Genomic DNA, 20,123 nt, shown 5'->3' on the forward strand with positions numbered 1-20,123 from the left:
TCTAACTAATGGAAGGTCTGTTTACATAAGTATACCAAATAAAATTGAGTTTTACCTGTCAGGATATCGGATATGCCACGGACCAGAACCGAGTTAGACGAGGTAGCACAACGTCATGATGACTGAAGAGACGACAATATAAATCAGTAACTATATAGATAGGTTTGTGCTCCATCCGTCAGCCATTCACTCTACCCCATAAATCACATTTGCAACGAACAACAAGCTCTAGTGAGGGCTTAGCATTGTGCCAGATACTCAACAACAATCATGTCTGCGACAGGGGGCCAACCACCGACCGTCATCTCGGCAACCCAAACACCAGAAGAAGAGGCACGTATACTATCCAGTAACAGTCCCCTATGTGTCACTCCTAACAATTAAATCACCATATGTAGGCCAATCTCAATATCGCAAAAGAATACATGTCAATTGCCTACTCGCCAACCCAGAATAAAGGTGCCGAGTCCGTTCGCCACCTGTGCACCCCGGACAGCTGGTTTTGGAGTCCCTCTACTTTTCCTGGTTGTTCCACGCCGATGGACTACGCAGAATCGCACGCCCATGTCATGGCGTCGGTCAATGATCTGCATATAGTCCGGTATGACCAGGCGTGGGCAAAGGATGGACATGTGCTACTGCGATATACGGCTGAAGGATCGCATGCGGGGAAGCCGTATAAAGGAATTGAGAGATCGGATCCACCTCGGAAAGCGAGATGGAGCGCTGCTGCTATCTTTGAGGTTCAAGATGGCAAGATCAAAAGCTTCACGAAGGATTGGGACCAGAAGGTGATGCAGGTATGTTGCTGGTCATTGTCGGTGGTATGCCGCTGTGGGGCAGTAGCTGATAAGACCGATGGTGCAGATCCAGCTTGGGTGGGCGCCGGTGCAAGAATCGGATGATCCGAGGTGGAATCGAGGAATGTTGGCCGACCCGGAGAAAGCCAGGAAGGCCAAATAGTATGAATCTTCCCTGGTGCATTTATGGGATGCGACTTTGTCTATCTTGTGCGTTCGTCAATATTCTGTCTGTGAATTTCTCAGTTTTAGTCTACTAGCCTGTGTACGATCAAATTGGACATGAAGGGAATAATTAAATGGCGCTTTTAGTACTTTTGTGGAACTGCAGTAGACGAATCAGCATCCTTATCGCCAGCATTCAGTCCACTCCAATCTATAAATGGGGCCATAACTGACACCTGAGGCAGAAGGGCCAACAATTATCTCCAACGCGCCTGCCTATCTGGGGAATCCACAGCACTGGCGGTGAGGGCGGGCGAGCTATGACGTGCCGCTCTCGGGGCATCCTCTGGTCCCCTCTGTTTTCTCCGTCAACAAACCTCCAAAACAGTCCATCTCTACCACGGTACTCCTACAATTCTCCCTAATTCACACGTTCGGAAGGCGAACATCCTCATAGCCATGTTCCTCAACACTGGCCTCTCCCGAAAAGCTCTCAAACCATATGTCGCTGAGTTTCTTGGAACGGCTCTCCTGATCGTCATCGGCGATGGCGTCGTCGCTCAGTGTCTCCTTTCCGACTACCAGTATGGCACTTGGCTCTCGATCAACATTGCCTGGGCCGCAGCTGTCTGCATCTCTGGCTACCTTTCCGACCCCGGTCCAACTATCAACCCAGCTGTGACTATCTGCATGGCTCTCGTCCGTCCCACTCCCGGACAATGGCGTAAACTTCCCGGCAAACTCTTTGCTCAGTTCCTTGGTGGCTTTGTCGGTGCCGCCATTGTGTATATCAACTACCGCTCTGCCATCAAAGACTGGGACCCTGAGTTCACCATTCCTGGCGGCTCAATCCTGAGTCCCCGTGGACACCACTCCGCTGGTATCTTTTCGACTTACCCTGCTGCATTCTTCGAGTCGAATTGGGAGGCCGCATTCTCGGAGTTGCTCGGGTCTGCAGTCTTGATGTTTGGTATTCTGAGCATCTCGGATCCGGTCAATGCGATCAGATTCCATTCGCCTCAGGTGACAGTGTTCTTCCTGCTTACTGCTATTGGAGCTGCGCTGGGCTGGCAGACTGGCTATGTAGGTTCTTCCGATTATCGTTTCTATCAGTGAACCTAAGCTAATTCTACAGGCTATCAACCCCGCTAGAGATTTCGGTCCTAGACTGTTCTCTGCTTTCATCTATGGCAGAGAAGTCTTTACCGCGGCCAACTATTATTTCGTTGTGCCTATTTTCGCTCCTATTGTCGGTTGTATCGTCGGTGCTGCCACTTACGACTCCTTCCTCTATGAGGGAGACGGGTCGCGTATCACCGACGCTCTGGACAATGTCGAAGATCGCGATGGCGCTCTGCGGTTGCACTAAGCTACGTTACTAGCTGTGGCTGATAGACTTTACTAAAAGACGACACTGGCTTAATAAAGGGTCTTGATTCGACTGCTTTTCTCTTCAAGATGACTGACGAAGATATGTACAACGACACAAGGATGGGTTTTATGGGCAACTGTAGCCCTGGACTGTTTGATACGAATAGTAGGATGACGATGGCGACAGATGTACGATGATATGCAGTATATATATTTCCTCATTCTTATTCGATCGATGTTATGCGTTTCATTATTAGTTGATGCTACGATGGCTGTGGTGCAAGCCAATGCAGTGTGACGAGCTGAATAAAGCCGAGGAGGTTATCTTAGTCTTCAATTAATTTACAGAAACCTCCCAAGATTTCTCCTAAAATATTCCAATACGTTACCATTCCATTTATGATGTTACGCCTGATTCGCTGGGTAACGCTTTAGACCACTGGCCACGTGAGTATGTTTTGGGAGTTTATGATTAAAGCTATTACTTCCTATACCTCAAAGCAACTGTTCGACAGCACCGCAGCCGAAACAGACTGCATTTCGAGACTTCAATGAATCCAGATATGTGTCTTTCCCACCAAGCTTGCCCACCGACCCCGCCCAGCATGGCCAGGATTCTTACATCTGCATAGCTGACATGGGACTATGTTATTGGTTCCGAAGAGCAGGGTCGTCTTGGCTAATCGTAGCTTTGGCCGCTGTGAGTATATGGAGCACGAACTGCAACCCAAGCTATACCATCCACAGATCCCTCAAACCTGTGCAACTTGGAGCTGTTGCTAGCAAGCCTTCCCCGGGATACCCGTGGTTGGGATTTTCGAGGCAACAATACTCATATGCCAGACTTTCACGGTTGCTATAATCATCGGACGCTTTTCTCAACCAATGTTAAATATATGTACAATTTAGCAGTATGATGGGGAATCTTTGAGAATATTGCGATCAATCACTGTGTAGAGTACCTCGGATGGTGGTGATGAGCGGAGCCGGAGCTGGTGCGGAGACCTTCTAATGAGCCAGAGTGTCTCAGAACATCACCTCCCATCCCAGGTACAACGGAAGTGGGTGTCTTGAACCTTCCACGTAACGGTCCTCTCAACCATCCCAAAAGCTGGTCCACCACATCGTGGGGTGTGAGTGGCAGACAATGTGCGACCGGTGGATGGCGAACCCACCGAGAATTTCTCCGCACGAGCGTCGATGAATGAGATGAAGCAGCGACTGCCCCGCGGTGCCCATCAATCGAGGGGCAGATCAGCCAATTTCCTGTTCCCCTCTGACCTCTCGAGCTCCTGATAAGGACACGACAGCTCCTTCTCTCACCAACGTTCCGAACACACCAAAAACCACCTAAACAACCAGCATAATGGCCAAATCCGCCTCCCAGATTCACCGCGCCTGGTGGAAAGAATGCTCCGTTTATCAGATCTGGCCTGCATCTTACAAAGATTCCAATGATGATGGCATCGGCGACATTCCCGGAATCATCTCCAAGCTGGACTATATCAAGAATATAGGTGTGGACATTGTTTGGTTGTGTCCTTCATACAAATCGCCCCAGGTGGATATGGGCTATGATATTGCCGATTACTATAGCATTGCGGATGAGTACGGCACGGTCGCGGATGTCGAAAAACTGATCCAGGGGTGCCACGAGCGGGGCATGAAGCTCCTTATGGACCTTGTGGTCAACCACACTAGTGATCAGAATGAGTGGTTCAAGCAGTCGCGCAGCTCCAAGGATAATGAGTATCGCAATTGGTATGTGTGGAAGCCGGCCAGGTATGATGAGCAGGGTAATCGGCACCCGCCCAATAACTGGGTGTCGCATTTTCAGGGTGAGTCCGATGCTTAGATTAGGGTTATTCTATATTTTTATTGAGTGTTCTGACGCACTTTGTAGGTAGTGCCTGGGAATGGGACGAGCACACGCAGGAATACTACCTCCACCTCTATGCGGTAGAACAGCCCGATCTCAATTGGGAGCACCCGCCCGTCCGCAAGGCGGTTCACGATATCATGCGCTTCTGGCTAGACAAAGGCGCGGACGGATTCCGCATGGATGTCATCAACTTCATCAGCAAAGACCAACGCTTCCCGGACGCTCCTGTGAAGGACCCTCGTACCCCTTGGCAGTGGGGAGACAAATACTACGCCAATGGGCCGAGACTGCATGAATACCTTGCGGATCTGGGTAAGATTCTGAAGGAGTATGACGCCTTCAGTGTCGGCGAGATGCCCTTCGTTAGAGACACCGAGGAGGTGCTTCGCGCTGTGCGCTACGACCGGAACGAGATCAACATGATTTTCAACTTTGAACATGTGGACATTGACCACGGAACTTACGACAAGTTCGAGCCCGGGAGCTGGAAGCTTACTGATCTGAAGGCTTTCTTTGAGACGTGGCAGAAGTTCATGTACAATAATGATGGGTGGAACGCTCTTTACTGGGAGAACCACGATCAGCCGCGCTCGATTGATCGCTATGCACAGGCAAAGGAGGAGTTCCGCACGGAAGCAGGTAAAATGCTTGCGACGGTTCTTGCGCTGCAGTCTGGTACGCCATTTGTGTACCAGGGTCAGGAAATTGGAATGAGGAACGTTCCCATTGAATGGGACATGAACGAGTACAAGGACATTGACTGCCTGAACCACTGGCATCGGTATGATTTCTCTTCATTACATATCGAAACTATGCACTAATTGCTCTCAATGATAGACTTCTCAAGTACAGGCCCGATGACATCGAGGCCCAGATGAGCGCCCGTCAAGAGTATCAGAAGAAATCCCGAGACAACGGCCGCACACCGGTGCAGTGGTCAAGCGCACCGAACGGTGGATTCACCGGCCCCAACGCGAAGCCTTGGATGTCTGTCAACCCGGACTATGTCCGCTTCAATGCTGAAGCACAGGTCAATGACCCGAACTCGATCTACCATTACTGGGCTACCGTCCTGGGACTGCGCAAGAAATACCTCGACATCTTTGTTTATGGCGATTACGACTTGGTAGATAAGGACAGCCAGGAGATCTTTGCCTACTCTCGTCAGTACGAAAACCAGAAGGCCCTGGTTCTCACTAATTGGACTGAAAACACATTGGAGTGGGATGCTACTGCCAATGGCGTGAAGGGAGTCAAGGACGTCGTTTTGAACTCCTATGAAAGCGCTGAAGCGGCGAAGGGGCGGTTCTCGGGACAGAAGTGGTCTCTACGCCCGTATGAAGCAGTTGTTCTGTTGGTAGAGGCTTAAAATTATGATTGGAGATGCTATATGCGCATAAGGCTTGGTGGATATATAGTGCAGCCTCTAGACTTGGCCATTGAATGAACATTTCTAGTTACTAGTATTCTTGATTATAAGTCTTACGATGCTCTGCTCAGCTCATGCCTGCGATGAAGCCTCATAACTAGCTCAATAATCAAACATCGAGGCATATACGGCAAGTGAAAGAGGCTCAAATTCATACCCTGTTACTATTAATAGTCCGTTCCCCAGGACACTATGTACTACATTGACAGCCATCACACGAGCTCCTCGCCTCCCCGATGTTTCCTCCTGTGGGACATAGATGAAGTACTAAATACGTTCTTACCTCCAATGCGACCAGACTGTATGCGAGCATCTTAACTCAACAACTCACCACCTGAAAGAAGTCAATCCCATGCTATCCATTACATGCGTTATATACCCTTGATTTCCAAACCGCTACCACCTCCTCCCTATTCACGCCTACCATTCAATCCACCCATCAACACCATTAACCAACATGGCTGTGCTACTCTTCACTATAGGCCATCCCGTGTCTTAAACACCCAATCTCCATCATGTATTCACACCAACAACACTATTCAAATACCCCGAATCCCCCCAGCATGACCATTACTCTATTTGTTCCCCCATCACTCTCCTTCCTCTCCCTTTTGACCTCATAAACACCTCATCACCAAATCGTATCCTACAATCCACATCCAAAATGAACCTAACCCTCATCCTCGCCCTCCTGGCTACCCTAGCAGCCTCCATCCCAGCCGACAGCCCAAGCTTCACAGACATCTGTAAGCCCACCCCAACACATTCCCACCTTCGCACCAACATACTGACCGACCAGACAACCCCCAGTGCTACAAGGACACCGACTGCGGAACCGGATGCTGCTACAACGGTCTCTGTCTCGCCTACTGTCTTCACAACGAGGATGACGTTCACACGGAACTAGTCCGCAGTTTCATCGATGGTAGCCTACCCTCCTCTCTCAACTCACCCACCCACACTACCATACCCACTCACTAAAACACATCCCAGAATCCAACCTCCACACAGAAGAAGACATGGACATCACCGCCCCGGTATGCCACACGAACAGAGACTGCGGGAACGGGTGCTGCTACCACGGTCTCTGTCTCGCGTATTGTCCGAATGATTTGGCCAAGCGGGGCGATGGGGATGCTACTTGGCGTTAGTATTTTCTTCTCTCTCTTTCTCTCTTTGATTCTTTGTGGGTAGGATGGGTTAGCTGACGAAAGTTGGGTGTGATAGAATCTCCTGGCAAACCGCCCAGGTGCAATCGCAGGACTTGTAAGGGTGGATGTTGCCGGAAGGGGCTTTGTACGTATTGTTATATGGATAAGAGGGATGATGATGTTGATGATGATGGGGAGTATGGGTACGATTTGGATGGTGATGTCGATTTTGACGTTGGATTCGATGTCTATGACGATGACAGTCTCGAAGTCTATGATGATAGCGATGATGTTGCACCAGCACCGGAGATGCATAAGAGTGAGTCCAACCCAACAACCTCTTCCTTTGAACAACCGACTGATATATATATATAGGATACTCCATGCCTGATATCGACCTCCTCCCCACCTCAACAGACATTATCCACACCGACGGCATGTGCAGCAAGAGAACATGCAAGGGATGCTGCTGGCAGAATGTCTGCATGGCTAAGTGTCCTCGGGGTGAGCAGGATGAGGTTGTCAACGATGGTGATGAAGAATCCGAAGAAACTTCTCTTGACCTTGTGGACTGGAATCTCCCGCAGGTTGTCTGCAGCCGTACAGCCCCGTGCAAGATTGGATGCTGCTGGCATGGGCTGTGTTGGGGGTTGTGTCGATGGAAAGGTAATTAGATCTTTGCCATGAGAGAATCTTGGCGGATTTTGGTGTGGTCAATGACTTCAACTGGGGACGGAAGAGCAAGAAGGAGTGCACTCCACTGATTGGGATTTTGGTATGGTTTGGGACGAAGTGATCGGATGATGATGCTGTAACTCAGTACTTGGTATTGGACTTGGAGTCTTTTACGACTTAATGAATGAGCATTGCATGCAATCCTTTCCTATCTACATTCCTTCTGGATGTATCTCCGGAGAATTTCAGATCTATCGTAACCTCATATCCATAAGATCTCTAGCATACACCCCCGTACTCACACTCACATCAACCAAACCCCCAGCACAACCGGAACCAACCCCCAAACCCACCTCGACACCGCCAAGTTCCTCACGCCCGCACTCGTCATCAACACCTTGGGCTCATATGCCGCCGGCTCCGTACTATTCCTCGTCCCATCCCAGCAATACTTCTCAAAGCACCGCTCACACACATCCGGTACCTGGGTATGCGTCCGATCAAACGAGCGACTCAAAATCGCGCAGCCCGCGCAGGTCGGCCAATCCTCGTAAGACTTCCTCGATCCATTACCCATCGTAACCACGTTCCAGCCATTAGTGATCATGTCGTCACGCTCCGAGATCTCGTACTTCAGCTGGAAGGTCGATTTGTTCGACAACGTCGTGTATGGGTAGTTGGGGAGGTAGACGACGAGGGGCGCCTGGCCTGTGATGTTACTGCTATTACAGCCGAAGAAGGTCGGACGGGTGTTCAAGCCCTGGTTGATGAAGGTGCTTTTGTCTGGGATGCTGGGGAAGGCAGTGCCGTTGCCGATGCCGGTTGAGTTGAGACTGCGTTCGTAGGTAGCGACGAGCGGACTACCGTTGGGCCAGTTGTCTGAGGTACTGGCTGAAGAGTCGACGGCGAAGATGACGTCCACGTTACGGGCGGGTTGGATGAGAGGGTGGAGGGGGAGGTTTTGTTTATCTTCGCCGCCGTCGACGACGTTCAGGTCCGGGGTCTTTTCGTATGAGATTGTCGCGTTGCGGTACTCGTAGAAGGGGTTGGGGGAGTAGATGGCGATGTCGTCGTTGCGGTCGCCTAGTTCTTCGAGGATGCTAGCGAGGACCGTTTTGAGGGCTGAGGGGATGTCGGTGGTGTTGAGCTTGAGAATGAATTGGTTGAAGAGACTGGAGGAGGTGCCCATGACGAAGCCTGCGTTGTCGAAGCCGCGGACGCAGGATCGACCGGATGGGACTTCGCCGTTCTCGAAGTAGGAGCCCAGGTATTCGAGGGGAGCGAAGCCGAAGATGGATGGATCGAAGCTGCCGAATTCCCAGGGGTTGAATTCGTATACGGTCGAGTTGCTGCCGATTAGGGTCTCGCCTGGGTTACGGCCGTCGGCAACGAGGAGTGGCATGGGCATGTTTCCGTTCTGGAAGTCCTGGGTCAATGCGATCGATGACCAGGTGTAGCCGGGGCCTCCGTCGGTCGCGTTGATGAGTTGGTAGGAGAGTGCGCGACCCCAGTAGTCGGTGAAGGAGGTGTTGAAGCCAGCGTCTTTTTTACCGGCCACGACCTTGGCTAGGTCGCGGTAGTACTTGGCTGTATCCCAGGCTTGCAAGCCGTTGGTTTTGGGGCCTTTCGTGATGGAGTTCTGGAACTGCCAGACTTCGCCCTCTTTGTAGGTTTGTAGGTTGGAGACGGTGGTGAAGTTGTTGATGTAAATTGAACCGAGGAGCCAACCACCTCCGGATAGTCCGGACAGGTATGTGGCTGACTGCAGAAGACCACCGAGCTGTCCATTGTGTGTTGAGTTCTCTGTTCGACTGTCGAATGCTTTGAGTGCACCGGCGCCGTTGGTTAGTGCTCTGTAGCCACCGCCAGATACGGCAATACCGATGTTGGGGATGTTGGTGATGTTGGAGGAGTGGCTGTTGATGTATGAGACGGCGTCAAATGAGCTCATGTTGATATGACCGAAGAGGTCTTTCATCGCTGAGACAGTCTGCTTGCGTCGGACATCGAGCCATGCTGTCTCGTTTGATGACAGGGTTGACGCGCTGCGGATCGTCGGTCTGTTTGCAGGACAGGAAACATTGCTCGGGGTATAACCGTCAGGGGCATTGTCCAATGCGCGAGGCGAAACGTCTGCAAATGTGAGATCGGCGGTTGTGGGAACAGCAACGCCTCCTATGAGCGAGTCAGCATGGGTTAGTGCTGCATGATGGTGGTCGAGATAGGTGAAATACCTTGGATATACTCCAGGGCGGCTAGAGCCGTAAAGAGTGCATTAAACTTCATGTCTGCTCTGGGTTGCACCAAGTGACACGTCTAGTATAACACAGACCCCAGTGCATGATAAATGAGGGTGCTCCGAAGGAATTTATAAGAACTTGTTGAGCGGACCACACTATTAGCGCTTATTTATTACCAAAATCTCCGAGCACATAAATGAGCACAGCAAAATCTGAGGTGGCAGGGCCAAGCCAGGCAAGGCGCAGCATGGAGACATCGTCGGCCCTGACTTGTGCTGCCAGAGACATTACAGAAGACTTTGTTGTGATTGCATTGTGCCCCGTTCAACTAAGCTAGTGCAGAAACCCCGTCAGGGTCCATGAAACGGGGAATTCTGATTGGGGGGTGGTGTCAGGCAGCAGAATAATATTTGAGGCGATCCAAAATAGTATCTTCCTGTGTGGTTTCATTGGCATCGCATAGGCTCAGCCCTACGGGGCAGCCCGCAACTCAGACCCTTCCGGGTTTCCGAACGAGGAACAATGTTTGGGTAGACCTCCGTACGAAACCTCTACAATGGCCTCTGGTGAGATATGACAGGACGTCAATGAACCAGCACAGCCACTGAGTATTTCAGTCAGCGCATATCCTGCATAAACTACAGGGTTCTCGGAGCAACAGGGCGGAATTGCTGACTGCCAAGACTCTCTTAACAACAGGGCTGGAGTGGAGACCCTCAGTTAGGCAACTGCGTCGTTCCAACGGTCCATTATGGTTCGTTTACCCCTAGTTGGATGCCATATGAAGTAATGAAAGCCGCTAGCAGGAAGTTATTGGCCGCGGCTTAACCGTTATTGGCGAAGGAACAGCAACAGACTTTAGCCAGGAAAGCCACCTGATTAGGTTCGCTACCGACAGTCAGAGCTGAACTGCACTTGGCATTGGAAAAGAACAGTTAGGATCACTACACGTAGAACTGAAGTGAAGTCATATGGATGCTATCTCTACAGTTACCAAGCAGCATACTATGGGTCAGATGACAAGCCATGCCATTAGCATGATATTGCGCAGAAGCGACTTGGGAAGACTGATGTGGTGTTGTACCATAAGACAATGAGTACTAGGGCAATTTTTATAGCAATAGCACCAAGAGTTCAGTCTAGTATCAGGAAAAGACTGAGAATTATGCATTCAGAGTGAATACATTTGGATGTGACAAATTGGGTGATGGAGATTGAATAAGCGGCTCGTGAATGCAGCAGGGCGGTCAGATTCTGCCGAGTCCGGGGCTTTCTGGCTTCAAGCAATGATCCGCTCACCTTCCACCACTATCAATCTCCTTGTATCCGATCACCTCAGCCATGTCTCATTTTCATCCGGATGAGGCCAGGTATCCGCCTGGTCCATCCCATAGACCTATGCCTCGCCGTGACGACCGGGACGGCCGCATGTACGACGATCGTTCGCCATCCCGATCGCGCTCGCCTGGCGGTATACGCTCTCCTCCCCGCAACCAGTAGCACAGAGCGCATGCTTTCCTTGGACAAGCGTCAATTTGCTTCTTCAGATCTAGCTGTTACTAACTAAATCACATGAGAAGATCTCTCACGCTCGCCTCCCCGTGGGCCCGCGGCGGACAGAAGACCCGATTACTCCAGAGACCGAGTCGACTCCAGACCCCGTTACCGCAGTCGGGATCGCGATGACTTTCGACGGCGCTCGTCGCGCTCCCCTCCTCCAAGACGAGGAAGACCAGCTTATAGGGATCGCGACCGTGAGGGCTATCGCTCTCCGGGATACCACAGTCGGAGCCGAAGCTACAGTCGCAGCCGCAGCCGCAGTCCTCGCCGCAACCGACAACCGCATTACGGACATGAAAGCAGAGAGGTGATGATGGATGGCCTACCGGTGGACATGGTGGAAGAAGACGTTCGACAACTCCTTTCCCTTGATTTTTGTTGTGGACTCGGAGCGGTGCTCCGCCCAACACCTTTAATGGCAAGAGGCTGAGAATGCATGTCACCGGGTTCCGGTCGACGTGGTTTACAGATTACCAACGAGTTGAAAGAGTTTTATCATGTTGAGGGCCTAGATGACGTTCGGGTCATTCGTGATCGACAGACGAGTGAGTGATATGTAGCTTATTTCTGATGCAGCTAACATGTGGCAGAGCTGTCCCGACAACTTGGATTCTTGAGGTTTCGGAATCTAAGCTTATCCCGAGCATTCGTTGAGCGCAACTTTCCTACGATCTACCTACATGGTCCCAGCGCACAGGACGACCGCGGCACAAAGGTCCGCATCGCATATAGCCGTGAAAGGGAGGACCGTGCTCGTGCGAGAGCAGAGGCGGACTGGAACTGCATGATGGTATGTTTCACGGGGGTCTCTAAGCATGGAGCTAACGGATGCAGTGTGGAATTGTGAATTACTCTACTCGCCAGAAATGCTTCAGATGTCAAGCGCCCCGGCCTGGTACGTTCACTGCGACTTCTATCTTGTATTGCGATTCTAATATGAATAGACGCCGGCCCAGCTGGTCCTCCTGGGTTGCCAGCACCGAAGGTGGAAAACCATGGCGACAATGATGCTGCGCCGGAGAACCAACCCTCTCAATTCCTGCTCTTCCGCGGACTGGAACCTTCGGTAACGGAAGAGCTTCTTGCCAAGGGTGTTGCCAAGCTGTATCGTCCTGCATCTGGGAACGAGGCACCGGGTAATGGAAAGAAGGGTGCAAAGGTGGCTTCTACTACAGGTGATTCCAACCTTGGCGCCAGAGAGGGCTCCATCCGTCGTGTCTTGCTGGTGAGAGACCGTCGCAGTAACGAGAGCTGGCGCTACGGATTCGCCGAATTTGCAACTATTCAGGTAAGCATGTCGCTGTTACGCTACCAAAGCTTTCTAATGCCAGATAGGATGCACAAGCTGCTATTACACGTTTGAACTCGTTCGAAAAGTTCACCATATCATCCAGACCGGTTCTGGTCAGCTACATTCACGCCGGTGTATTTGTTCCGGTGCTCAATCCCACAAGCAACGAAAAATTCACATTCAGTCCTCTGAACAACTCATCGCTGAAACTTATGTACTGGGATGAAGAGGCATATGCCAACGAGCTTACGGTATCAACGGCAGAACTCGATAATCCCAAGGGCGATAAACCAGCCGGTCAATCCGAAAAGTCCAAGGATGCAGATAAAGCAAAGAAGCGTAAGGCGGAAGCGGCTGCCGCTGCTGGAGCGAAGAAGATGGCAGTCCCATCGCATCTGCAATTCTGGAGCAACCGTCATGCCGAGTTGCATGGAATCCAGAAGAAGGACGCGGACGAAAAGAGCACAGAGCATGGCTCAGACCGCGGAGTCTCTCCATCCGAAGCAACCGCTCCACCATCCCAATCTTATGCCGATCCCAACCGCAATTGCTGCTACTTGTGCATGCGCCAGTTCAAATCATCAGCAGAAGTCAATCGCCACGAGCGGCTCAGTCAACTCCATCGTGGAAATCTTCAGGACGAAGAACTGGTAGCCAAGGCGACAGGCAAGCTCATCAAGCACGGCATCATCCCAGCCCCGACGGAGTATCGTGACCGCGCACGAGAGCGGCGCAAGGCGTTCGGCTCCAAGCCCTCAGGGAAGAACCGACCCGCTCCGCCCCCGCCAAAGGAAGAGGAGCCTCCAGTACAGACCACATCAAAGGGAGCATCTCTGCTCAGCAAGATGGGATGGACCGGTGCCGGCTTGGGCGCTCAAGGTACCGGCATGACCGCGCCGATAGCCACGGAGGTTTACGCCCAGGGCGTGGGCCTAGGCGCGCAAGGCAGCAAACTAGGAGACGCAACCGAAGAAGCCGGGCGCAACACGCGCAACCGGTACGACGAATTCCTGGAGAAGACGAAGCAAACAGCACGAGAACGATACGAGCAGCTAGACCGATAGCATGTACAGTAGTTAATTCCTAACACCGATTTTATGCACGCAATGCAATATAATACAAGCATCCACCCATCCCATAACAAACAATCAAGAAAAGAGTAGAGATCATCAGTAAAACCAGGGTATCTATCTTCATCATATCCACCCCCTCACTCCTTCTTCTCCGCCCCAGCGGCACCAGCAGCAGCAGCCGCAGCGGCAGCACTCCTCTCCTTCTCCCTCTGCAACTCCTTCCCAAACTTCTCCCCAAGCACCTTCTCAACCCACCCCTCCACCTCCCTCTCCAACTCCTTATCCTCCCCGCGCATCAACGCCCCATCCCCCTCCACCATGCCCTTCCTCACGAACCGCCTCATATCCTCCACCCCATTAATATCCAGCGCGTACAAAAGCCCTCCCGCACCCATCATCCCGAACGACAGCACGTTCATCGTCGCCAGATGCAGCGCCTCGAATGCCTCCGCCCCGCCGCTGACGTTCGGCTTGTGGTACACGCTGCTCGTGTAGTATGGTGGGATGCTGGCGAGGAATTTCCGGTTCATGGCCCGCCGCGTGCTGTAGATGCTGAATGTGAAGAAGGCGAGGCCGCCGAGGAGGAGCTTGAGGTTCGTTTTGGGCGTCCAGAGGGCCGGGAGCGGCGGGTTGAATTCGTCCGAGGGGGATCTTGTCATTGTCGTGGAGGGGGGTTCGGAAGTGGTGGGTGTCAAGGAGGGAGTTTCTTGGGGGGTTGTGGTGGAGGAGGAGGAGGAGGATGAGGAGAAGAGAGAGGAGAAGAGCATTTTGGTGGTGATGGTGGTGGTTGTATGGTGAGGTGGGCGTTGTGGCCGTGGGTGTGGTGACAATTGCGGTTTGTAGAGGAGATTGGAGGTACAATGGTATAAAGTAATGGGGTTTGAGAGGACGTTTGGTTTATGTCCTGTAGAGTAATGATGAGTCTGACTGTCTGCGATTGGAGATTCTGCGGAGATGATGACCAATCGGGAAAGTCAGGGTCATGTGATCTTATCCGAGTCTAGAACCATCTTAGGATTATACCTGGGCAAAATGGATATTATTCGAATTTTTGAGAATCGAAATCACTTATATGATGGCTATGTATATTACATACTTATTTGACTCACCTCTCCCCCAAATGTATATATCTGCAGCACGCGCTCCTTCTGCGCCCGAATCCATGTATTCATCTCCTCGCTCAGACACAGCAATTCCAGATTCGACAAGTGAGATGAGACCATCCATCCACCCACGAGCGCAGCAGTCGGATAATGAGGCGTTGTGACTCGCCGTCCGTCGGCTTCTGGGTACTCGATCTTCTGCGGGCTAAAATGCACCGACATCGTCTGGCTGCCGAGAATGTATGGTACAGTGGCGCAGATGTCAAGAGCGAGAGTCTCAATCAGGTTGATAGTCTCCTGTATTTGCTCCAGCATCACACCATCGGGTAGAATCTGCAGACAGCGGAGTATGATGTTTTGCACGACAATCCGGGAATCCCGGTAAAAGTTCCATGTTCCGGCCATCCAGAGGTCGGTGTAGCAGTCGCAGCGGTTCTTGTACATGCCGGCTTCCCGGACGGACTGGGGGACTCGGACCGCAGGGAGTGGTTTCCAGTGTTCAGGGAGTGCGTATTTCCAGGCTTCGAGATTCGCATCTAAGCTGTAAGCCCGTGCGAGGATGTCGTGGATGTCCTGGACTTGGTTTGTGCCTTCTTCGTTGAATCTATCCCATGCTTGGCGGAGACCGACTAGCTCAGAGGTGATCATTAGAAGCTGGGATGATGCTGATTGTGGTGCTGCTGGAGATAGGGGCCATTGGTTCGGCGTCTGCATGGTCGGATAGGCCAGCCCTTTGGATGATTTGATCTGTTTTAGTTAGTATACGGCTGGCTGAAAGGCTACGATACATACCAGCTGGACCTGGACCGCATTCTCTAAGATCAGCGATATAATCGAAGATCGCTGCTCCGGCCGCTTGCTGTTCACGAGAGCGACAGCACCTCGTAGATGTGTCCTCCTTGGATGTCTGTTTTCTTTGATAGCGCAGAACTCCTGCCGTCATATTAGCTATCATCGTACAGAGCTCAGTGTTGACATACCTCATAAGTAGACAAGAGAAGAATGGTCATAAGAATATCATCCACAGTGTGAGTGATGTCACCCTGCAACGCTTCCCTCGTCTTTGCAATAGCCTTGACAAACAACTGCTGTGCTGTCTGCAGAAAAGACCGATTCCCCGTCCATGCAGCCACGGAGAAGTACGACACGGCCAAAGTGCCGACATGTAAATGAGAGCCAGGCTGAGTATAGCAGAAAACATCAGGCAAGATGTCCATGAACCCGCGTAGGATTAATGGATCTCGAGGCGAGTAGATGTACGAATTGAAGAACATTGCAGTCACAGTATCATCAGTCGGCAAAACCAACGCCCTTGGGACCTCCTCCTGCGCAGTGCGCAGTAGTGGTCCGGTCTGCGGAAGATCTGCGCTAAAGTTGGTGCTGATCAAAGCATCGCTGGATGATACCGGAGCAGGCGAGGATCGAACCGATTCCACTCTCATCTTTGGAGAAGACACTCTACTAGATGTGTCTCGCTTCTTGCGGTGGAAAGCTACTTGGTCTCTTAACATGACATCGAAAGGGTGCGGATAGCCAGGACATGTCCGGCCTGTCCGAACACATGCTCTGCAGTGTGGACGAGTTTCATCGCACTACATGATTAGCAATATACTACTAGATGGTTCCGTGCGCATACCTTGATCCGTCGTTTTCGACAGTTCTGGCACCCCGTGCTTGGCTTCCCGCCGTATACCATGATGTAAATTGCTTTTCCGATCAGGCGGTAAGATTGGTCTCGGACTAATCGTTGGTGTATGCAGTCGGATTCGGATAGTGGTTCCACACAAGCACAAGTACTAGCACTTCTGGAACGGTTCCTAGCAAGCACATAGTTTGATGGCCGATCCACTGGATTGTCTGGCTGCCAGGGCTTGCATGTTCACTAGTTGTCGCACAGATCCAGCGTTGCGGGACCAAAGCCGTCAGGAAATCGGGCCTGTCAGGTGTCAGCCGATCGCCTTATCGTCGCTCACGTGGCGCATGAGTCAGCGTACCTTATCGTTCGATAAGATTTTAGGTGTTCGCATAGTCGTGCATTGAATGCTACACAATTAGACATAAGCATGTAGAAGTGAAAGTCATGTTAAGCTGAATATCAATTGATCATGTAAAGGGCCCATCGCCCACCAACGCTGTTGAGGATATCAAGTACAAAATTCCATCGTAAAGTTCACAATTCCCAGAAAGCAAAGAAAGACAACATAAATCATGAAACATCATCATCTAATCATAAGTACATCGCTATACCGTATTATCATTAATAGGCGTCATCTTGAAAAAGTCGAAGGGTATGTTCATAACGCATAATTCATCGCAAACATGAAGATCTGCGGCTAAAGCCGCATATATGCAATCAGGCAGCAAACAACCACCCAGTCATCGTACAAGAATACTTTTCTCAGGACACCTCAGTAGCATCCTATCGTGCATAGCCGGTAGTGATTAACATATCGGCCCGGCCAGGACGGTCGAAACGATCGATTCCGAGATGTTCCTTGCCATCCCGACCCACATAGATTCCAAAGCCGTACATGGAATGCTCTCGGTCGCCAGGAGGGGCAACGACCAGTCGGGTGACCAGATCCGCCTTGCTCCTAGGCTCGCGCAGGATCTTGTCTGCTAGCAATGGGCTTTGGTATAAAAAGCTCATCTGATCAGCCAAAGTGCTAATGTCATGTGGCAAGCGGCGGCAGCGGCGGGGCCATATGCACAGGAAAGACACCATGTAGAGTGCACAGAAAGCCACGATGGCATAGAACGCAGGCATCAGAGCAGAGATCAGGATCGTCCCATCAGACGGGTGGTACAGGGCGATAAACATCCCTCCAGCCAAGATAGGGATCGCCGCGGACATCGTACTCACGAATGAGATCCAGGCCACCTTGTAGTGCTTGTTTAAAATTGCGGCGAGTGTCACCTGCAAGGGAAAGCAGGACGTGTAAGACAATAAGAGACTCTGCTCGGCTCGAGCACCGGTCGGAGAAGCTAGAGCTGCAAACGGCTGCAGCGCACGGAAATAGACATCGATAGGCTGCCATGCCAGGAAAAGGACATTTCCAATCAAGGCAGGAACGAAACTGTAGCAGAAGTTGGAAGAGGAAAATGCACCAGTAGACGGCAGAGTTGGCAAACGCGGAGGAAATCCGTCTTTAATCGCATTGTGGATGAAGCTGACCAACACGAATGCAATAAACAAGGCGCAAATTATTATCGTCCACAGAACGACAAAGCCATCGCGAAGGAACCATGGGATCCAGCGATAACGGATAGCTGGCGAATACAGGTGTTGATAGTACTCTTCCTTCTCTGCGAGGCCATGCTGCTCAACGTCAAATGAGACCCTTGACAGGCCGTGTGACTGCATCTGAAGATTCTTCTCCTTGCGGTGCAATGATGGTGTCCGAACTGGTGCATCTACCTCACCGATTCCGTAGAATATATCCGCACGGTTTGATAGTTTCCAGTAGCCCAATCGCAAGAATCGCGGGTCGAGCGATTCGCCTACATCTGGCAATGTCTCGGATTGTTCAAAGTCGTGCAAGATGTTCGATCGCTGAATGATTGAAATCAGATCGGCCAAGCTCACAGGGTCCCACATCAATCCCGACCATGTGCGTACAAAACGAAACATGAGCAGGAGCAGGCCAATGGTCAACAACGCATAGATGGCCACGAGGGTCCAGCCAACCGCCGAAACTGAGGCCCACCGCCACGTCCCCTGTCCATCGATCAAGTACCATTTAGCCTGGAAGAGGCAACTCAACAGTGGTAGGGTGATCAAGTTCGACAGCCACATGGTGAACAAAGTGAAACCAACTATTCCCTCGCCATGCCGGAAGTAGGAGAAGTCTGGGACCAGAAAGTTCCGTGATAAGATAGGCAGGCTCTGGAGGACATGACCAAGCGGCCGCTCTGAAGCCATGATGGCAAACGGCATGATTCTGTACACTGCCGCTTGGATCACAAACGTCCAGATAGTGATGACCATCCCCAGAATTTGGGGTAGGAATTGCATCACAAAGTAATGCGAGCCGCCTAGTCCAGTATAGTCCCAGAGCCCATCATGCCGCCGCGACCATACATTGCAGAAGCTTATTCCAGCAATCATTAGCAGGCAACAGATGATTATGGCAGCCAGTGCCCATGACCGCAAGACTGTAGGCACATAGTCCAATGGCGGATACAATAGACTGTCATGCGGGGGTTCAACGGCGACAAACGATTCTGGATCTACCGAGCTTTGAGGTGCCCTCCCAATAGAGTCGGATGATTGTTGCGGTGGCCGTGCTGGTGGTGTTGCCGATTGACCAGGCGAGCGAATGAAGCAGCCCAATCCCTCATCCCAGAGTAGTGGCTCGAGAGGACTGTCATTGCTAGCGAGCGAACTTCGCCGTCTGGGCCCAGCAACTTCCTCGTCACGCGTAAGTTGACTGATGGCGAAGTGAATGTATGGCGAGTCATCCACCCCAGGAGTAGGCGGCCGCCCCGCATAGCTGTCACTGGGTTCCCGGCGACTCGTGGTATCTGACATGGGGCTGGGCTCGGGATCTTCCTCCTCAACTGCACGTATTGTCTGAGAAGGGGGTGTAACAAAATTCCTGTTCTCGCTCGGGACGTTCAAAGAATGCTCCGATCGTGCACCAGCGGGCTGCGGGGCCAGATTCGTTCGAGAGATGCTAGGAGACGGTGTTCGAGACGGAGGATGAGAGTTTGGTGTCGCATACCGCGCCACGGTGAGTCGACTGCCGCTGGCTCGGGATCTTGCACTTGAGGAAGGACTTGAGAAGGAGTAGTAGTCGTCGGAGGCGGCGATCGACTGTTGTGACTGGGTGTGCATTAATTGTGGTCTACTAGCTGTGAGGAGATCAGTCATCGGTCAGGCTGATTTCGAAGACGCATCATGCTTTACTCCTTGGCTGGGTGCCAAGGTTATGCAGAGTAAACTTACAACTGACAGTTCTGAGACTCACATTCCCAGAGCCCGGAGCGAGCATGGCGGCGGCCGAAATGCAACCGAGGAATGTATGCGGTGAACAGCTCACTTGCAGTGCGGATTGTGGATGTGTCCGATGAATATTCCTCCAGATGCAGACCCTGTACCTGCCCACGAGGTATTAAGAGGCAAGTGCAGCAAACAAAAAGGCAAGGGACGATGCTGAATTGGGCTGGTATCACGGCTTGGGGTGGTTGGTTATACGGCCGACTATGTCTCCCAGCCTCCTCGGGCCCAGCCACCACAAGCCCAAGGAGCAAAGGGCCGATCGGACAGCACAGGGCATTAGTGCCTATTTAGCCCTTGGGATCATCGACATGGTCATCACTGATTGGACGATATTGTCGACGAGACATGATGTTCAAACTGTCAGGGAGACTAAGGATGTGT

General features: G+C 51.6%; 9 protein-coding genes across 9 annotated transcripts; 6 read left to right on the top strand and 3 right to left on the bottom strand.

Moving 5' to 3' along the window:
* The first annotated feature begins 181 nt into the window (after window positions 1-181).
* BO85DRAFT_454229 (uncharacterized protein) lies at window positions 182-1,114 on the top strand. Its single transcript, XM_025661235.1, has 3 exons — window positions 182-333; window positions 399-800; window positions 868-1,114. The coding sequence occupies exons 1-3, from the start codon at window positions 271-273 to the stop codon at window positions 961-963; spliced, it is 561 nt and encodes a 186-aa protein (XP_025510094.1). The 5' UTR covers window positions 182-270; the 3' UTR covers window positions 964-1,114.
* A 223-nt stretch (window positions 1,115-1,337) lies between these two features.
* On the top strand, window positions 1,338-2,359 carry BO85DRAFT_208740 (glycerol uptake facilitator). Its single transcript, XM_025654598.1, has 2 exons — window positions 1,338-2,048; window positions 2,101-2,359. The coding sequence occupies exons 1-2, from the start codon at window positions 1,425-1,427 to the stop codon at window positions 2,332-2,334; spliced, it is 858 nt and encodes a 285-aa protein (XP_025510095.1). The 5' UTR covers window positions 1,338-1,424; the 3' UTR covers window positions 2,335-2,359.
* A 1,343-nt stretch (window positions 2,360-3,702) lies between these two features.
* BO85DRAFT_443393 (alpha-glucosidase) lies at window positions 3,703-5,587 on the top strand (the record flags this gene model as incomplete). Its single annotated transcript, XM_025658874.1, has 3 exons — window positions 3,703-4,174; window positions 4,240-4,999; window positions 5,056-5,587. The coding sequence occupies 3 exons, from the start codon at window positions 3,703-3,705 to the stop codon at window positions 5,585-5,587; spliced, it is 1,764 nt and encodes a 587-aa protein (XP_025510096.1).
* A 724-nt stretch (window positions 5,588-6,311) lies between these two features.
* Window positions 6,312-7,472, top strand: BO85DRAFT_524574 (uncharacterized protein; the record flags this gene model as incomplete). Its single annotated transcript, XM_025665424.1, has 6 exons — window positions 6,312-6,393; window positions 6,447-6,572; window positions 6,641-6,684; window positions 6,875-6,943; window positions 6,997-7,117; window positions 7,174-7,472. 6 exons carry the CDS (start codon window positions 6,312-6,314, stop codon window positions 7,470-7,472), a joined length of 741 nt encoding a protein of 246 aa, XP_025510097.1.
* Window positions 7,473-7,595: 123 nt separating this feature from the next.
* BO85DRAFT_408455 (lysophospholipase Plb1) lies at window positions 7,596-10,203 on the bottom strand. The gene is made up of 2 exons (XM_025657398.1): window positions 9,708-10,203; window positions 7,596-9,648 (listed from the first exon to the last, which is right to left on the bottom strand). Exons 1-2 carry the CDS (start codon window positions 9,757-9,759, stop codon window positions 7,778-7,780), a joined length of 1,923 nt encoding a protein of 640 aa, XP_025510098.1. The 5' UTR covers window positions 9,760-10,203; the 3' UTR covers window positions 7,596-7,777.
* An 851-nt stretch (window positions 10,204-11,054) lies between these two features.
* On the top strand, window positions 11,055-11,917 carry BO85DRAFT_507915 (uncharacterized protein). The gene is made up of 4 exons (XM_025664429.1): window positions 11,055-11,184; window positions 11,267-11,622; window positions 11,743-11,818; window positions 11,864-11,917. Exons 1-2 carry the CDS (start codon window positions 11,074-11,076, stop codon window positions 11,582-11,584), a joined length of 429 nt encoding a protein of 142 aa, XP_025510099.1. The 5' UTR covers window positions 11,055-11,073; the 3' UTR covers window positions 11,585-11,622; window positions 11,743-11,818; window positions 11,864-11,917.
* BO85DRAFT_208803 (putative G-patch domain protein) lies at window positions 11,496-13,701 on the top strand. The gene is made up of 5 exons (XM_025654600.1): window positions 11,496-11,818; window positions 11,864-12,063; window positions 12,108-12,168; window positions 12,218-12,561; window positions 12,609-13,701. Exons 1-5 carry the CDS (start codon window positions 11,710-11,712, stop codon window positions 13,626-13,628), a joined length of 1,734 nt encoding a protein of 577 aa, XP_025510100.1. The 5' UTR covers window positions 11,496-11,709; the 3' UTR covers window positions 13,629-13,701.
* A 955-nt stretch (window positions 13,702-14,656) lies between these two features.
* On the bottom strand, window positions 14,657-16,914 carry BO85DRAFT_208853 (Zn(II)2Cys6 transcription factor domain-containing protein). The gene is made up of 5 exons (XM_025654601.1): window positions 16,735-16,914; window positions 16,377-16,676; window positions 15,721-16,332; window positions 15,533-15,673; window positions 14,657-15,487 (listed from the first exon to the last, which is right to left on the bottom strand). The coding sequence occupies exons 2-5, from the start codon at window positions 16,434-16,436 to the stop codon at window positions 14,726-14,728; spliced, it is 1,575 nt and encodes a 524-aa protein (XP_025510101.1). The 5' UTR covers window positions 16,437-16,676; window positions 16,735-16,914; the 3' UTR covers window positions 14,657-14,725.
* Window positions 16,827-19,899, bottom strand: BO85DRAFT_208782 (uncharacterized protein). Its single transcript, XM_025654599.1, has 2 exons — window positions 19,689-19,899; window positions 16,827-19,594 (listed from the first exon to the last, which is right to left on the bottom strand). The coding sequence occupies exons 1-2, from the start codon at window positions 19,732-19,734 to the stop codon at window positions 17,160-17,162; spliced, it is 2,481 nt and encodes an 826-aa protein (XP_025510102.1). The 5' UTR covers window positions 19,735-19,899; the 3' UTR covers window positions 16,827-17,159.
* Window positions 19,900-20,123: the final 224 nt, after the last annotated feature.

The sequence above is a fragment of the Aspergillus piperis genome (assembly GCF_003184755.1).
Source record: "Aspergillus piperis CBS 112811 unplaced genomic scaffold BO85scaffold_34, whole genome shotgun sequence".
In the NCBI taxonomy this organism is placed as follows: domain Eukaryota; kingdom Fungi; phylum Ascomycota; class Eurotiomycetes; order Eurotiales; family Aspergillaceae; genus Aspergillus; species Aspergillus piperis.

Coding starts and splice junctions, on each gene's coding strand:
- BO85DRAFT_454229 (XM_025661235.1), top strand. CDS start 271: ATGTCTGCGACAGGGGGCCAACCACCGACCGTCATCTCGGCAACCCAA. Junction 334..398: donor CCCAAACACCAGAAGAAGAG/GCACGTATACTA, acceptor CACCATATGTAG/GCCAATCTCAATATCGCAAA. Junction 801..867: donor GGGACCAGAAGGTGATGCAG/GTATGTTGCTGG, acceptor CCGATGGTGCAG/ATCCAGCTTGGGTGGGCGCC.
- BO85DRAFT_208740 (XM_025654598.1), top strand. CDS start 1,425: ATGTTCCTCAACACTGGCCTCTCCCGAAAAGCTCTCAAACCATATGTC. Junction 2,049..2,100: donor TGGGCTGGCAGACTGGCTAT/GTAGGTTCTTCC, acceptor CTAATTCTACAG/GCTATCAACCCCGCTAGAGA.
- BO85DRAFT_408455 (XM_025657398.1), bottom strand. CDS start 9,759: ATGAAGTTTAATGCACTCTTTACGGCTCTAGCCGCCCTGGAGTATATC. Junction 9,649..9,707: donor CGCCCTGGAGTATATCCAAG/GTATTTCACCTA, acceptor ACTCGCTCATAG/GAGGCGTTGCTGTTCCCACA.
- BO85DRAFT_507915 (XM_025664429.1), top strand. CDS start 11,074: ATGAGGCCAGGTATCCGCCTGGTCCATCCCATAGACCTATGCCTCGCC. Junction 11,185..11,266: donor CCGATCGCGCTCGCCTGGCG/GTATACGCTCTC, acceptor CTTCAGATCTAG/CTGTTACTAACTAAATCACA.
- BO85DRAFT_208803 (XM_025654600.1), top strand. CDS start 11,710: ATGTCACCGGGTTCCGGTCGACGTGGTTTACAGATTACCAACGAGTTG. Junction 11,819..11,863: donor CATTCGTGATCGACAGACGA/GTGAGTGATATG, acceptor AACATGTGGCAG/AGCTGTCCCGACAACTTGGA. Junction 12,562..12,608: donor CCGAATTTGCAACTATTCAG/GTAAGCATGTCG, acceptor AATGCCAGATAG/GATGCACAAGCTGCTATTAC.
- BO85DRAFT_208853 (XM_025654601.1), bottom strand. CDS start 16,436: ATGGTATACGGCGGGAAGCCAAGCACGGGGTGCCAGAACTGTCGAAAA. Junction 16,333..16,376: donor GTCGAAAACGACGGATCAAG/GTATGCGCACGG, acceptor CTAATCATGTAG/TGCGATGAAACTCGTCCACA. Junction 15,488..15,532: donor ATGCGGTCCAGGTCCAGCTG/GTATGTATCGTA, acceptor TAACTAAAACAG/ATCAAATCATCCAAAGGGCT.
- BO85DRAFT_208782 (XM_025654599.1), bottom strand. CDS start 19,734: ATGCTCGCTCCGGGCTCTGGGAATGTGAGTCTCAGAACTGTCAGTT. Junction 19,595..19,688: donor GAGTCTCAGAACTGTCAGTT/GTAAGTTTACTC, acceptor ATCTCCTCACAG/CTAGTAGACCACAATTAATG.